This window comes from Pan troglodytes, chromosome 13, assembly GCF_028858775.2.
Source record: "Pan troglodytes isolate AG18354 chromosome 13, NHGRI_mPanTro3-v2.0_pri, whole genome shotgun sequence".
In the NCBI taxonomy this organism is placed as follows: Eukaryota; Metazoa; Chordata; class Mammalia; order Primates; family Hominidae; genus Pan; species Pan troglodytes.
This window is the reverse complement of record NC_072411.2, coordinates 143,188,720-143,204,396: the sequence shown is the minus strand read 5'-3', so window position 1 is coordinate 143,204,396 and position 15,677 is coordinate 143,188,720. Positions and strand designations below refer to the sequence as shown.

At 58.5% G+C, this 15,677-nt stretch overlaps 1 protein-coding gene across 1 annotated transcript in view; it reads right to left on the bottom strand.

Annotated features, from left to right (window-relative positions):
* CROCC2 (ciliary rootlet coiled-coil, rootletin family member 2) overlaps positions 1-8,297 on the bottom strand; it is an 86,730-nt gene extending 78,433 nt beyond the window's left edge. Inside the window, exon 1 of the mRNA XM_024354729.3 lies at positions 8,073-8,297. Coding sequence (XP_024210497.2) covers positions 8,073-8,150 — 78 coding nt within the window. The 5' untranslated portion in view covers positions 8,151-8,297. The remainder of the gene's footprint in view (positions 1-8,072) is intronic.
* Between the last annotated feature and the right edge of the window lie 7,380 nt (positions 8,298-15,677).

Here is a 15,677-nt window from a genome sequence, read left to right as displayed (position 1 = left end):
GCAGCGCCGCCCCCATGGAACCACCCGGAGGAGAGAAGGGCTGAGGGAAGGAGCAAGCAGGGGAGAGGCAGGGATGGGAGGGGAGGGGAAGGAAGGGAAGGTGGAGGTCGGCGTGTCCGGAGGCCTGTGCCGCCAACCTAAGCGCTTAGGACCCCGCCGATGCTGCTTCCTTCCCCACGGCTCCAGGGTGGTCCTGAGGGTCTGCACCGCCCACTCCCCAGGCCCCTCCCAGGGACTCTGCGCTGCCACCTGCGCCAGCGGGTACAGGCAGGGAGTCCCCTCCGCGACCTGTGGGTCCTTCTGGGCCTGCCCGTTTCCTGCCCGGGGCCTCTGCGGGGTGGGCCCAGGCTGTGGCCCAGCGTCCGCTGGAGGCTTGTATTCTAGAAGGCCTCGCAGTGGGAGGGAACACCAGGGCTGGAGGTCACTTTCCCCTAAGGCCCCAGACTCACAGCTGAGCCCGGCCCCTATCTCTTCCTCCTGCCCCCAGCACCTTCTTCAGCTCAACCTGCATTAAAGACCCCAGGGAGGTCACAGCCCCTGCGTGGAGCTACGCTAGGGGTAGCTGGCCCACTCAACCCGATCCTGGCCCTGAGGGGGGTGGCCCAGCAGGGAGAGCCAGCGGGTCCTCACTGCTGTGCCACCCCATTTGGTTGTGTGGAGAGGGACAGCCAAACCTTGGGGGAAATGTGGGCTCCCCATATCTCTGCCTCCGCAGGGTTAGAGCAGGGCTCCCCTCTAAAAGAGTTGGACTGGGGTCCTTGCTATGCCACCAATATACAGAGACCGTGGGTGTGTTACCCCCCACCTCATGTCCCCATCTGTGAAATGGGAGCGTTGGCCATCCAGGCCCTCCTGGATCCCAGGGCCAGGGGCTGGGGCTCTGTGAGGGTGCAGTGGATGGACCATGTGTGGCCTCAGCTGCCTGCCCCCAACTGGCCACCAGCCCCTGGGAAATGCAAGCTGCTGGAATGTTGCCTGGAGGCAAATGACCTCCCACCCTCTGATGGAATCAGAACCCTCCTGTGGATCCAGGGTTCCACCTGCACTTTGGCACTTGCTGGGGACCGGGGGTTTCAGGGCTGCTGCCAGGGCCTCTCCTCTTACACCCCTTCCCCATTCCAGGGTCTTGGCCAAGACCCTGGAATGGGGGGCTGGGAGGTCACCTTATCATCATGCTGCAGATGGGGAAACTGAGGCCAGGGACACGACCCCAGCTCTCCACTGGGGTGGGGTGGAGCCACAGCGCACCTGCCAGCCCATACTGCCTGCAAAAGGCTTCCGCCTGCAGGGAGGGCGCAGGGACTCTAGGTCTGCACCGAAAAACCCGAGTCTTGGCTTTATCTGGAGGCCACGCTCTTGCGCTGATTCCCATCCCTGCGCCTGGGGCATCACCTTGGAGATGCTGTCAGGGGTCAGAAGCCTTGGAGGGAAATCCCCCACACCCTCGTCAAAGCCATCTGAAGCAGGGACGGTCAGGGGCCTGCTGAAGCTCAGACCCAAGGGTCACTGGCCCCACCAGCCCTCAGCAGCCCCACCACCCCTGTCGTCCCATCCTGCTTGGACAGCTGCCTGAGCTGGGGGCAGGAGGGAGAGCATGTCCATCGGGACCCCTGCCCACCCACCAGCAGGCTCCTCGGTCAGCCTGGGTCACCCTCATTGAGGGGTGGACCCCCGAGTGAAGGGTGGGGTGGAGGGCGAACCTCCTGAGTGAGGGGTGGGATGGAGGCAGCTCCCAGCCAGAGGGTGGAGGGTGCCTTCCCTGAGCTCCAACAGTGCCCCCGTGTGGCCGCAAGGAGCGCTGCAGGGGGCTGCCAGGTCCTGCTCTTGTAGAACGGAGGCTGGGCTGGGGGTTTGGACGGCATCACGGACCAGTGCTCAGTGGAAAATGAAAGATGTGTGTCCACGAGAGTGAAGGCGCGCGCCAGCATTGGCCTGCAGGGTTCTCCACGCTCTCCACTTGCAAATGTTTTCACATCCATTGTCCTGGCCTGCATTGGAGGCTTCTGGCCTCCGCCTTAATGGGTGAGGAGGGTGAGGCTTGGCACCTCTGAGACTTGCTCAAGGGCACCTGCTCAGCAGCAGCGTTAGGACTGGGACCCCAGCCTTGGGCCCCCACTCGCGCACAAGGGTGGTCACTGATGAGCCTTCCCAGCGGTGGTGTCTGGACTTGGCTCCACTGCAGTTCTCCTCCCCTGTGTGCCCCCTTCCCAGCCTGAGCAAAGGGCAGGGAACCAAGCAGCTTCCGGGCCGGGGAGCAGCCCCTTTCCTCCTGTGTCTGAGCCCAGCCATGCTGCGGCTGCTGCCTTTCTCTCCCGGGCCCTCCATGGCCCTCCCAGCATCCCTGGGTGGGGAAGTCTGGCCTTGCCAGGAGCAGGCACAGCTTGAAGAACACATCTGAGGACAGGGCCTCCGGCCAAGTCCAGCCACCGGACGTCTGCTTGCCATCCTTCTGCAGCCCGGCCCGCCGCAGAGAGGGCCTTGGGCTGGGTGGCCTCCTGCCAGGCTCCATTTCCTTAGGAAAAAGAGCTTCTCTGTGCCTGGGATAACACCTGGCCTCCAAAATGCTGTATTTCAGCAATTGCTCAGTTTAAGTCTCTGTGTTTGTGGAGCACACTCTGGGCCTGGGCATCACCCAGGAGCGGGAACATGCCTCTGTGGGTGTCAGTTTGCTCCTCAGGTGTTGATAAATCTAGGCCACCCCTGTAGGCAGGACCCCGGCCGGCCAGGCACTGAGGCAGGGATTGTGGATGGGGAGAGACAACTTCTCACTCCCTTCTATGCCACCAACACAATGCTTGGCACACAGACAGGCTCGGACACAGCGCACTGCTCCCGCTCAGAAGACTGAGAGCTCAGCTGGAACTGCCTCAGGTCCGAATCACCAACAGCAAAATGACTCAGAACAAGGAACTCGAGGAGGGCAAGGACCTTGTCTTTCCTGTTTGTCCCTGTGTCCCTGGTGCCGACGCAGGCTTCCTGGGGGAGGTGGGATAGGAAAGAACCCACCAGCTAGAGAGCCCGGGCACTGTGTCCACGTGGAGGGAGCTGTGGAAGCATCTCCAGGGGTCTGTGCAGGGTCTGGGGGAGGGGCAGTGGGGATGGGGGTGAGTGGGGCAGAGCAGGAACCTGGCGCCAGACCGTGAGGGCCTCAAATGTTCTGTGGAGGATTGTGGGACACGATCCTTGGACCCCGGGGCTAGCGGGGGTTCCTGAGCGGGAGGATGGGCCCGTGTTGTTAGCACAGTGGCCCTGGCTGTGCCTGACAGGGCCTGGATGCAGCCTGGGAGATTGGGAGATGGGCTGAGCATCTGCCTCTGGCTTGCTTGTGACAGTGCGGAGCTCAGCGACGGGCACCATGGCCTGGCTGCTTGGAAACCATCCATCGCTCCTGTCCTGTGGTGGGGACCCTAGACTTGGTCCCTTGGGATCTCCTGAGTGATAAGCGTGTCTTTTGTTGGCCTATGAGATGACTGATGGCCAGGGCCCCTGGATAGCCGCAAAGTAGGGGCTGGTTACCAGAAAGACCACGGCACGATTAGAGCATTGGTGCTTTCAGCCCCACACCCTGACATCTGGGGAGGGGAGAGGAGCTGTCTCTGGAGCTGATCACCAACGGCCAATGATTTAATGAATTTTGCCTACTTAATGAAGGTTCCATAAAAACCCTAAACCACAGGGCTGGGCAGGCTGGGTTGCTGAATACAAGGCAGTGCTGTGGGTGGTTGGTGTGCCCAGGGGCCTGGAGGCTCCGTACCTGCCCTCTGTACCTTGACCTGGGCACCTCTCCTTCCGGTTAGTCCTGAGTTGTGTCCTTTATAATAAACCAGTAATCAAATGGGAAAGTCACTTCCAGAGTTCTGTGAGCTGTTCCAGCAAATTATCAAGTTGAGCAGGGAGTTGTAAGAACCCCTAATTCATAGCCAGTCAGACAGAACACGGGAGGCCCAGGACTTGTGATTGGCATCTGAGGTGGGGCAGCTTTATGGGACTGAGTCCTTAAACTGTGGGTCTGTGCCAGCTCTGGATGGTTAGGGTCCGAACTGGATTGAATTGCAGGACAGCTAGTTGGTGTCCAGGGAGGTGGGGAATTGGCTGGTGTCAGGAAAAACCCACACATTTGGTGTTAAAAGTGGTGTGAGTAACAACAGTACAGACAGATAAACCTTGCTTGGAGGGAAGTGTGTACGTCAGAGAGGAAAAGAAGCGGGAGGGTAAGACGGCGCGGTTACCACGGAAGACAGCATGACGGGTCTCCACAGAATTAAATGTAGACTCTCTGCGCGATCCAGCCATCCGCTTCTGGGCATCTGCCCGAAAGAATTGAAAGCAGAGGCTTGAAGAAATATTTGTACCCCGAGGTTCACAGCAGCATTTTCACAGCGGCCGGCAGGCAGAAGCTACCCAGGCGTCCATTCAGAGATGAATGAATAAACAGAGTGTGGTCCCTCTATGAGTAGAATATTACTCAGCCTTAAAAAGCAAGGAAATGCTGGCGCCTGCTACAACATGGGTGGACCTTGAGGGTGTAATGCTCAGTGAAATAAGCCAGCCACGAAGGGACAAATACCATCTGATCCACTTAGACAAGGCTGCTAGAGTCACCAAGTTCACAGAGACAGAGAGTAGGATGGCGGGGGCTGGGAGAGGGGGGAATGGGGGGGAATGGGGCGTGAATGTTGAATGGGGGCAGAGTCTCAGTTTGGGAAGATGAAAGTTCTGGGGCCGGGTGTGGCGGCTTACACCTGTAATTCCAGCACTTTGGGAGGCTGAGGCGCGCACATCGCTTGAGGTCAGGAGTTCGAGACCCTCCTGGCCACCATGGCGAAACCTCGTCTCCACTGAAAATACAAAAAATAACTGGGCATGGTGGCGTGTGCCTGTAGTCCCAGTTACTGGGGAGGCTAAAGCACGAGAATTGCTTGAAGATGGGAGGGCGGAGGCTGCAGTGAGCTGAGATCGCACCACTGCACTCCAGCCTGGGCGACAGAGACCGACTCTGTCTAAAAAAAAAAAAAAAAAGTTGTGGATGTGGATGGTGGTGATGGTTGCTCAACGCTACGAATGTGCTTAGTGCCACAGAATTGTTCCTAAAAATGGTTAAAATGGTCAGTTTTATGTTATGTATATTTTCCCACAATTTAAAGAAAAATGAAAAAATTTTTTAAAAATTTATTTTATTTTTTTTGAGACAGGGTCTCGCTCTGTCTCCCAGGCTGGAGTACAGTGGCGCGATCTTGGCTCACTGTCACCTCCGCCTCCTGGGTTCAAGCGATTCTCCTGCCTCAGCCTCCCGAGTAGCTGAGATTACAGGCGCCTGCCATCACGCCCGGCTAATTTTTGTATTTTCAGTAGAGATGGGGTTTCACCATGTTGGCCAGGCTGGTCTCAAACTCCTGACCTCAAGCGATCTGCCCGCCTTAGCCTCCCAAAGTGCTGGGATTACAGGTGTGAGCCACTGCACCCGGCCAGAAAAAAAGAAATTTTTAAAAAGGCTGAACAATCAATGAGTCAAGCACATATTTCCAGAAGTGAGATGAAGAACAAACCCAGAGAAACTGAAAGCGAAGGAAGAATGCATATGTAGGTTAAAGGAAGAATGCATATGTAGGTTAATGAAACACAAGATAAGAATACTATGAGCCGGTACGCGGCTCGTATCAGAAACGAGAAAGGGGATGCCACTTCGGGGCAACCACTTCCTCCCCACTGTGCCCAGGACTGGGGTTCCGGACCCAAGACTGTCTGGAGTCCTGGGAAACCCCTGTCTCGAGCCCCCCAGCAAAGAGGGACAGCTGGTTACCCCACAGATCCTGCAGACATCCAAAAGACAGGAAGAAGATATTGTGAACAACTTTTGCCAATTTCAACAACTTGAAAATTTGGATGTAATGGACAGTTTCCTAGAAAAATAGCACAAATCAAAATTCAAGCCAAGGAACGGGAGTCTGAGGAGCCCCCAGCTCTGAGGGGACTGGGCTTTCTGTGCTGGGTTCCTCGTCTGGGACTCTGCGCCGCGCTTCTCCATCAGCTGCGGGTCTGGTTGCTGGAGATTCCGAGGAAGGGCACACCCCCACCCCTCGAGGCAGTCACAGATACCCCCCACTTCACGGGCAATTTCAGGGGGCTTTGCATTCCCCAAGTCCGACTTGCTCACCCCAGGGACAGAGGTTGAGAGTTTCCAAGCCTGCCCCTTTACATCCAATTCCAGCTCTGGGGTGGGGGCATTCTGGGGTGCTGTGCAGAGGTTGCTGGGGGGCTTCCAAAGGAGGGGAGAGCAGCTGTGGCCGGAGGAAGAGGGATGTCAGAGAGGCTCCTCCGGGCCTGGGAGCATGTTCGCCATCCGTCCAGAGCCACCACCCCTGGTCACGGGGGGCCTCCTGCATCCTCAAGCCACAGCCTTCCTCAGGCCCTGCGGTCTCCCAGGCTGTAGCTGGAGGGTGGAGGGTCCCTACGGTTCTGCTGCCCATCTGGACAGCTGATCTGGGCGTCTGGCACCCACCTGCTCCCTGCTCACTCTGGGGTAATGGCATCAAGATCTCAATCACTACAGCAAAAATAACAGGTGTCAGCAGGGCAGGCAGAGCAGTCTTCACTGGGGCCTGCGTAGCCTCCAGATGAGTTTCCTGGGGACAGTGGGAATTTGGGGGCAGGCAAAGCAAAGCATCTCTCAGCCACATTTGCACAGTGCTCATGCCCCTGCCTGATGTCAGCACCGGCCTGGGTTCCCCCTCAGACCAGCCGCTAACCACAGCAGCTCCCTCCAACCCTTACGCCTTGGCTTTCCTGACATCCGAAGGGTTGAGAATCCTCACAGGGCTGCAGTGTCCTGTAAACGTAGTGTGCTGGCTCTCCAGCCTCCATTCACCAGCCCTGCTCTCAGAACTCATGGAGCCAACACCCAGGCAGAGCTGGCCGAGCTCCAGGTGGAGGAGGTAGAGCTCACCCCAGGTGGAGGAGGTAGAGCTCACCCCACGGCACCTCTTTGTCTTGTTGCATCACCTGATTCAAATATCCTGCCCTTGAGTCCTCATGCAGCCCTGTGTGTGAGCAAACCCTGCATCTACCCTGTCACTCGGTCACCTGCACCAGCTGTGGCCATTTCTCTTTTCAGGTGATCTGTATTGTTTGGATAGGGCCATGTCAGCCTGCCGTGGCATAGTTTTGAGATGCTAAGAGCTGGGTTAACAAGCAACCATGAGTAAGCCAGTTCGTCAGGGGTTCCCTGGGGTCCCGAGGGGTCCGTTGGAGGTGGGGCCGCCTGGCTGTGGTGGTCAGCAGCAGGTGACGGCAGTGCAGGGAGGAGGGATATCCGAGGTGGGACCGCAGGCTGGGTCCTAGGTGGGCTCTGGGAAGTAGGGAGGCAAGGGGAGAGGGACATGGGACAATTCCCAGCCACTGTTGTCACACACCAGGTGCTACGAAGACAGAACCAGAACATCTGGAAGCCACAGAATAGACACTAGGGCTGAGCCACAGCCTCCCACAAATGTGCAGCGACGGGAACACTGCCCCCGAGAGGCCCTGCTGGCCCCACACTTGGCCATGGGAGGGCAGTGAACGAGGTCCCAGAATGTCAGCACCAAGGGCTGCTTGCCCGTCCCCACCCCAGTGCGCAACCTGCAAACCCGTGGCTGCCAGGGACGCCAGTCACCTGAACGTCCACAGCCAGCAGCGGCCCCGGGCTCTCTCTCCACCCTGCAAACCTGTGGCTGCCAGGGACGCCGGCCACCTGAACGTCCACAGCCAGCAGCGGCCCCGGGCTCTCTCTCCACCCTGCAAACCTGTGGCTGCAAGGGACGCCGGCCACCTGAATGTCTATAGCCAGCAGCGGCCCTGGGCCCTCTCTCCCCAGGCTCTCTCTCCTGGCTGAAGGCTGCCTGTGTGTGCGTGCAGGTGCACCTGCTTGCATCCGTGACTGGCTGCACGCTCAAGGCAAACACGTGAGCAAGTGGAAAGTGCCCCGGGAGCCAGGAAGGTGCCTCCTGGCCATCCCCTCTCTTTGCCGCGTCCCTTCCAAAGTGTCCTGGCAACCTGCTCTCAGGAGGGTGCAGGGAAGTGACCACCCCACTGACCTGGATCACGGTGTCCAGCCCCAGTAGGGGCTGTTGGGAGGCGTCCCCATTGCCAGGCTCACTGGAGGCAGAGCTCATTGCAGCCCAGAGCGCAGGACCCCAGAGAAGGCTGGGCTTTGCTACCTGGCAATTCTCCTCCAACTGGCCAGGGTCTTCCTTGGTCCACGGGCCCCACACCTGTGTGGCACCTGGCTCTGCAGTCTTGTGTCCCGAGCCTGGGCACCCAGTTGCTCTTGCCCTGTGGGTAAGACAGTATGGCCAGCTGAGCCCGTAGGCGTTGCTGTGGCAACCGGGACGCTGAGAGCTAGGTTTCCCTGGAAACAGGAGTGCAGGACCCTGTTGCTATGGGGACAAAGGAACGCTGTTGGCTGGAAGCAGTTTTGCCTGGAGACCTGGAGACGCCCTGGGTAAAACTGTCTACCTGAGCAACGGCACCTGGGAGGGGCTGGCCTTTCTCCCAGACACCCCCTCCCGCATTCGCTCCAGGGGGAGCTGTGTGCTTGCTGGACACACGGCAGGCAGAGGCAGCACGCAGATCACTGGTCTTCCTTGATCTGGACTCATAAACTATGACTTTTGAAAAACATTTGTCAAAGAACGTAGTGGTCGTCACAGGTGGTGGACTGAGGCCTGGAGAGGGACGCTGCCTGCCTGAGGGGCAAAGGAAGCTTGTCTTCCTGGCCTTGCACCTGTGAGTCCTTCTGGAGTCTGACTCCCGCTAGAGCCCTTCAGAGTCACCTGCCCATGGGTCCACCCTTGCCCTGGGAAGCTGCACTGTTTCCCACCCTCTGGAATCGGAAAGGACTGCCAGCCACCCTGTCCGAAGGGGAGAAGGCCCTGGTCAGCATGCATGGTGGAGGGTCTGCAGAACTTGCCCACGGCTTCCCACCCCAGGGGCTGCCAGGGGCTGTCTGGATGCCAGGGCAGGGCAGCTTCCCATAGGTGAGGCAATGGGAGAGGAGCAGGGCCATGCCTGCCACCTCCAGGCCGGCTGTCCCTACAGACGCTGAGCTCTGTGGCTCGGAGCCTGGGCCTCCCGGGGCCTCGGATGAAGTCAGGTGCCTGGCAGGCAGCCATGCCAGCGTTTCCGCCCCATTCCACTCCCTCTGGGGCTCCTCATTCTGAGCTGGGACCTCCTTGAGCTGATGCTGGCAGGAGTCCCTCTGGGGAAGGGACAGCCGCAGAGGTGGGCCCTGTAGCAGGAGTGGCTGCCCTCCCATGAAAGGCTGCCCTGTTCAGGGGCCTCTGGGGACGGGTACATCTCCGAGTCTCTCAGAGACCCAGGTTCTTGGAGCCAGCCCAGGAGACTGGGAGGCAGCCTGCCCAGCAAGGCCACAGGGGCCCGGGCAGTGGAGGTGGATGCCAACTTGGGGGACTGCATGTTTGTCCCTGGGGCTGCTGAGAGAGGGGCTGAGGGCCCAGGCCACCTCCTCAGAGGCGAAATTCAAGAAGCAGAGGCACCTGTACTCAAAAGGAGCCCTCCCAGAGAAACGCCTGTGCTCTGTTCACCCCCACTCCTGAGGACAACCTCCAGGGTGGTCCTGCAGGGACAGGCCAGGCTCTCTGGCCAGACATGGCCCCATGGACATCCAGGCTGGGCTTCACTGGACAGTCCCTGGGGTGCCAGGGGCCTAGTCAGTCCTTCCGAACCTCGTGCTTCTGGCCCAAGCATGACCTCTGGCTTCAGGTCCAGACTGAGGACACCCACTCCATGGGCTGGGCCCCTCCCTGAGCAGCCTCCAGATCCCCCAGGGATCCAAGACTGCCGGTCGCCTACCCTCAGAGTCCTGGGAGGCCCTGTGGCCATGGAGAGTCCTGCCCTCCATGCCTCAGCCTGAGTGGGGAGGGGCAGCGTTTCCTGCTGGGGCTCCGCTGAACTCCCCTGAGGTGGGTCAGGGCTTAGAGGGTGTGGCCCTGGCCTCTGGTGAGAGTTCCTGCTGGGGGCAGGGTGGGTGGAGTGAGGAAGGGGCATCCATGTGGACCTGTGGACGGCAGGGCGGGTAGAGTGAGGAAGGGGCATCCGTGTGGACCTGTGGACGGTGGGGAGTGGCTGGGAGGCTGGTGTGATCTCCCATGCGAGCCTCTTGGATAGGTGGAGATAAGACCTCATACGCCAGAAGCAAGTCCTGTGTCAGTCCTGACACAGATGCCCATGTTCAGGGGTGGCCCGGTGGCCTGAGTGGGGGTGTTGGAGAGACACCCTGACCTGAAGCCGTACATCCAGGCCAAAGGTGACGTGCACTGGGCCCAGCCAGGTGGAGACACCCCCTGTGGCCTCTGCAGGTGACGGCTCTCAGGAGGGCCGGTGGGCAGGGGCTCCCATCTGTGTTTAATTTTATTTTTATTTATTTATTTATTTTTGAGATGGAGTCTCGCTCTGTCTCCCAGACTGGAGTGCAGTGGCGCTATTTTGGCTCCCTGCAACTTCCGCCCCCCAGGTTCAAGTGATTCTCCTGCTTCAGCCTCCGGAGTAGCTGGGATTAGAGGCACTTGCCACCATGCCCAGCTTATTTTTGTATTTTTAGTAGAGACGGGGTTTCACCATGCTGACCAGGCTGCTCTTGAACTCCTGACCTCAAGCAATCCTCCCGCCTTGGCCTCTCAAAGTGCTGGATTACAGGCATGAGCCACTGCGCCCGGCCTGTTTGAGTTTTAGAAAGTTCCTTCTGGCTGTGGAGTTGCCCTGGATGAGACCAAATGTGAGGATGGGATTTTGTCGGTCTAGGCGGGCATCGCCTGGAGCCTCTGTGCCATCTGGGGTGGGCGTGGCCGCCTGCAGTTCAGCCTCCCCCGCCTGCGGCAGCTCCAAGTCCATGATTTTCCCAGATGTCCTCCCGTGCTCCTTTTCCTCAGTCACTGCAGGGTTTGCCCAGGGAGGAGGGATTTCCTGGGAGAGTCCTGGTGAACCATGAAGGTTGGTCCCTCCTCTTGGTGGGGCCCTGACCCGAGGCAGGCCCTCCTTGCCGCCCACCTCCTCTTAGCCTTGGGGTCCTGGCTGCTCCATTGGACGCATCCTCGTTTCTTTTCCACTTCTCCCCCTTTGCTGCTTCTCCCCCTTAACCCTGCCCCTCTGTGGCTGTACAGGAAAGCCCACGCCTGCCGGCAGTGGCCTGGATTCCCCCCAGGACGCCTTTCCAGGACACGAGGGCTGGCCCAGCCCCGTGCATGCCCCCCAAGGCCTCACTGCTGGGTGTCCATTATGGGGCTCCCAGACCAGGGCCATGGCTGGAGTAGAAGAAGAACCCACAGGGTAGGCCTTGGCCGGAGCCTGGCTGGGCCCCCCGGGAATGCCCTGGGACAGTGGAGGATGGGATAGAGGGTCCTCCCTGAGTGCAGGCGTTCTGTGGGGTGGGCTCTCGGGAGGGCGGGGCTCGGGGGGCCCTGCCCAGTCCTGACCCACAGCCTGATGGGGGTTGAGCTCTTGTTCTCTGGACCTCACGCCTCCCTCCCCGGGACCGGGGAAAGTACTCGGCACCCATGGCCATTCTAGATGCCGTCCTCCTCGTCCTGCCCGACCTGCCTGGCTTCGGAGGCTGAGGAAGAACCCTCCTGGGCTCAGAGGAACACCTGTCTGTAGATACGCCATCACCGGTTTTGTCACTGTTCCCTTGAAACAGGAAACCTTGCTTATCCTTATCAAGGATAACCTTGTATCTCCTTATCAAGGAGATAAGGAGTTACAGCCTTATCTCCTTGGGGACAGTCCCTAATCCTGGCTGTGCTGGGCCCACGTGGGGACACAGGAACAGATGATGAGCAGGCACAGACACTCTGGCCGCCAGGCACCCACACAGCCGGCCATGGGTGTCTTTTCCTGTCTAGCACCAGCAGGGGATGTGCCTCGGACAGAACCCAAAGAGGCTGTGACCCAGGTCAGCCCCGGGGAGCTATGGAGCCACTCCTCTTGAGCAGTCACTGGCTGTCCTCTCAGACAGTCTGCTCTGCCAGGTGTGGACTTGGCTCTGAGGAGGAGACGCTGGCCCTGGGGGGTGCAGAGTCACCGAATGAGCTGAGACAGTGATGGAAGGCAGGAAAGATCCCAGTGTGATTACGGCAGGACGGGCAGCCCTGGAGGCTATGAGGCTGGGACAGAGGGCGCCACATTCTGTCCACTGCCTACCCTCTCTGCAGAGCTGCCCTGCACATGAACTTTCTTCAGAGGGCATGGAAGTGCCACCCCATCCTGCACACAGCAGCCGAGTGGCACCGTCCCACCCCCATCTGTCGGGCGTGGACAGGAGGCCAGCTGAGGGCAGGGGTGGTGGCTGGTGAGGCAAGTGGTCTGATGCGGGAGAACAATGCATTTGGTGTGATTTTCAAGGTCTTTTCCACTCTCCTGAGAGGAGAGGCCAGCTGGATACATGTGCTGGGTTTTAGGGGGCATCCAGATGGTTGTGGGGGCAGGCAGGTCCTGAGAGGTTCTGTGGGGTGGGAGAGAAGACCTCGCTCTTCACCCACCCTGTGTTTATCCACGTGAGGGGTTGCCGGTGGATGCTGCCGTGGCAGGCCCTGGGGGACCTGGGTCCTGGGAGAGGCTGCAGGGCTGCCTGGGGACCCTGCTCTCTGGTGCTTTCTGTCAGTGTGGCAGAGGCTGAATACCACAGCACAGTGAAGAAAGGTGCCTGGGGAGGGACCTCCTGCCTGGGGACCAGAGGAGGCTTGGGGCTACTGGCCTGCCCAGGGATCCAAAGGTAAGAGCCCAAGCCATACAGAGCTTAGAAGAAAATGTAGGCAAAAGCTTCATGACACAGGATTTGGCAGTGATTTCTTGGATACGACATCAAATGCACAGACAATGAAAGAAAAAAATAGATAAATTGAACTGCATCAGAATTGAAAACTTGTGCATCAAAGGATGCTATGAAGAAAGTGAAAACCCACAGAATGGGAGAAAATATTTACCAATTTTATATCTGATAGGGGATTAGTATTGAGAATTTATAAAGAATTCTGGCCAAGCGTGGTGGCTCACACCTGTAATCCCAGCACGTTGGGAGGCCAAGGCAGGTGGGTCACCTGAGGTCAGGAGTTCGAGACCAGCCTGGCCAAACCCCGTCTCTACTAAAAAAATACAAAAAAATTAGCTGGACCTGGTGGCGTGCGCCCATCAACCCAGCTACGCAGGAGGCTGAGGCATGAGAATTGCTTGAACCTGGGAGGCAGAGGTTACAGTGAGCCGAGATGGCGCCACTGCACTCCAGCCTGAGTGAGAGGGAGACTCTGTCTAAAAAAAAAAAAAAAAAAAAAAAAAGAATTCCTACAACCCAACAACAAGAAAACAAACAACACAATTAAAAATGAGCGAAAGACCTGAACAGACGTTTCTCCAAAGAAGATACACACACGGCCAACAGGCATGTGAAAGACACTCAGAGTCGCCTCATCCGAGAAATGCAAATCAAAAACCACAGCACGTCAGCACTTCACAACCCCTGGGATGGCTCTTACCCAGAACGCAGAGGATGAGTGCTGGGGAGGACGTGGAGAAGCCAGGGCTCTCGTGCACTGCAGTGGGGATGGTGTGACAGATCCTCAGAAAATTAAACAGAGTTCCCATATGATCCAGGAACCCACTTCTGGGCATATACCCCAAGGAACTGAAAGCAGAGACTCAAAGAGATATTCATACCCCTGTGTTCATAGCAGCATTTGCACTGCAGCCGATGGTGGAAGGAGCCCAGGTGTCTGTTCACAGATGATGTGGTCTGTCCCCACCGTGGAACATTACTCCGCCTTTAAAAGGAAGGAAATTCTCACACATGCCACAATCTGGAAGAAACCTGAGGATATAACGCCAGGTGAAATAAGCGCGTGCTAAGGCTGACGCTTACCTGAGGTCCCAGGAGCGCTCCAAGCCCTAGAAATGGAAGGTAGTATGGTGAGAGCCAGGGGCTGGGGGAGGGGCAGGAGTCAGTGTGGAGCAGGCACAGAGTCTCAGCCTGGAAGATGAGACGGGCTCTGGAGACAGATGGTGACAATGGCCGCGCCGCAACATGAATGTTCTTCATGGTGCTGAGCCACACACTTAAAGGTGGTCAAGATGGTAAAAGTCATGTTTATTTACCAAAATGTAAAAAACTAAAACGCCAACCACCAAGCAAAACAAAACCCACTGTGGCCAGCACCTGGGGAGACCTAGAGGGTTCCCCCACCCAGCTGCACGTTCCAGGGGAGCTGCAGCCTGTGGTCTGGCCCTGAGCTGGCGACTGGAGCCCTGGACAGACGGAGCTGGTGTCCCCGTGTGCCCAGGTGAGCGGTCTCCATGCCACCACTGAGAGAACACCCCCTTCCCCTCTCTCACACCGCCCTCCACCCACCCCTGTGCCGTCGAGCTTCCTTCTCCCCAGGACCCCTGCCCACCCCCTGTCCTGGGCTGAGCCTGCCTCAGAAAAATGAGTCTGCTCCAATGTCTGCTCCCCACTGGATTTTCCAGGTGAGGGATCAGCCCACCCTCAGCCCCATGCGGCTCAGCTCCTCAGGGTGGTCCAAAGTAGCCCCCGGCCCACGACCCACAGATGCATCTCCCGACCCCACCCACCCCGCCACACACCTGACTGTTCCCCAGCCATCTCCGTCCACCTGGGGCGTAACTGCCCATCACCTCCTTCCTCCCCCAGCCCCTGCTTCTTTGCTTTGCTCCTCCCAGCGGGGGTTCACCCCTACCGCTCAGTGCTGCTCCGAAGGGGGCTGCCAGGCTTAGCAGTGGAAATACAGGGATCCCTGTTCTATTCCAACTCCAGATCAACAACAATAAATGTTTGTGTGCCATGCAAATTAGATTTGAACTTCAGATTAATCCTAACAGCTGGGTGTCCTCCATTTTATTCGCCACCCTGATGCAGAGTGAGGCCATGAAGGGGAGGCCGCAGGGGCCGGGCATGTGCTCTGGGAGTCAGGACGCGGGTTTGTCCCACGTGGTGAGCATTGCAGCTTTATCCTGAAGTCCAGACTGCTCATGTCAGCACGGAAGCTGCTTCCCTGCAGAGGCATCTGCGTAAAGGGCGTCTGGGCGCTGGGCGGCTGGATTCTGTCTGAGAGTCTGTCTCCTGTGGACTCCTCACTGTCTGTTGAGGACCTGGAGCCCAGGCGGGGCAGCAACTTGCTCAGGCCACACCATGGTGCCAAGCTCGTCTGCTCAAGTCTGACTTTTCTGCATCCGCACCTAAGCCTGAGCAGGCCTGGCAGGTACTCTGGGCACCTTGGCTGAATCGGACCACAGTGTCGTGGAGAGAAGGGCCCGATGCAGAAGAAGGGTCTCCTTCCCGGAGTACTGCAGGCATTGGTGGCTGGTGTAGACCTTGGCTGGAGACTCCTGTCTTGGTTGCTTTTGCATGCCTGAGGCTGCACAGAGCTGTGCCCACTGTTCCCGAACAGGTGGCTGGGCTAGTGGAGGGGCAGCAAGCACAGGGTCCCTGCAGGCAGCGTCCTGGCAGGGCTCCTGGCACGCGGTGGTGTGGGGGCTGCTGACCGTGGCTGGCTGAGGAACAGCCACCTCCTAGTCCCCAGAACCTGTGAACAGGACCTTATAAAGCACAGGAGAGAGTGTGGCCTTACACGGTAACAGACTGAACCGTGGGTGAATTGAGATCTTATGCGGTAACAGAC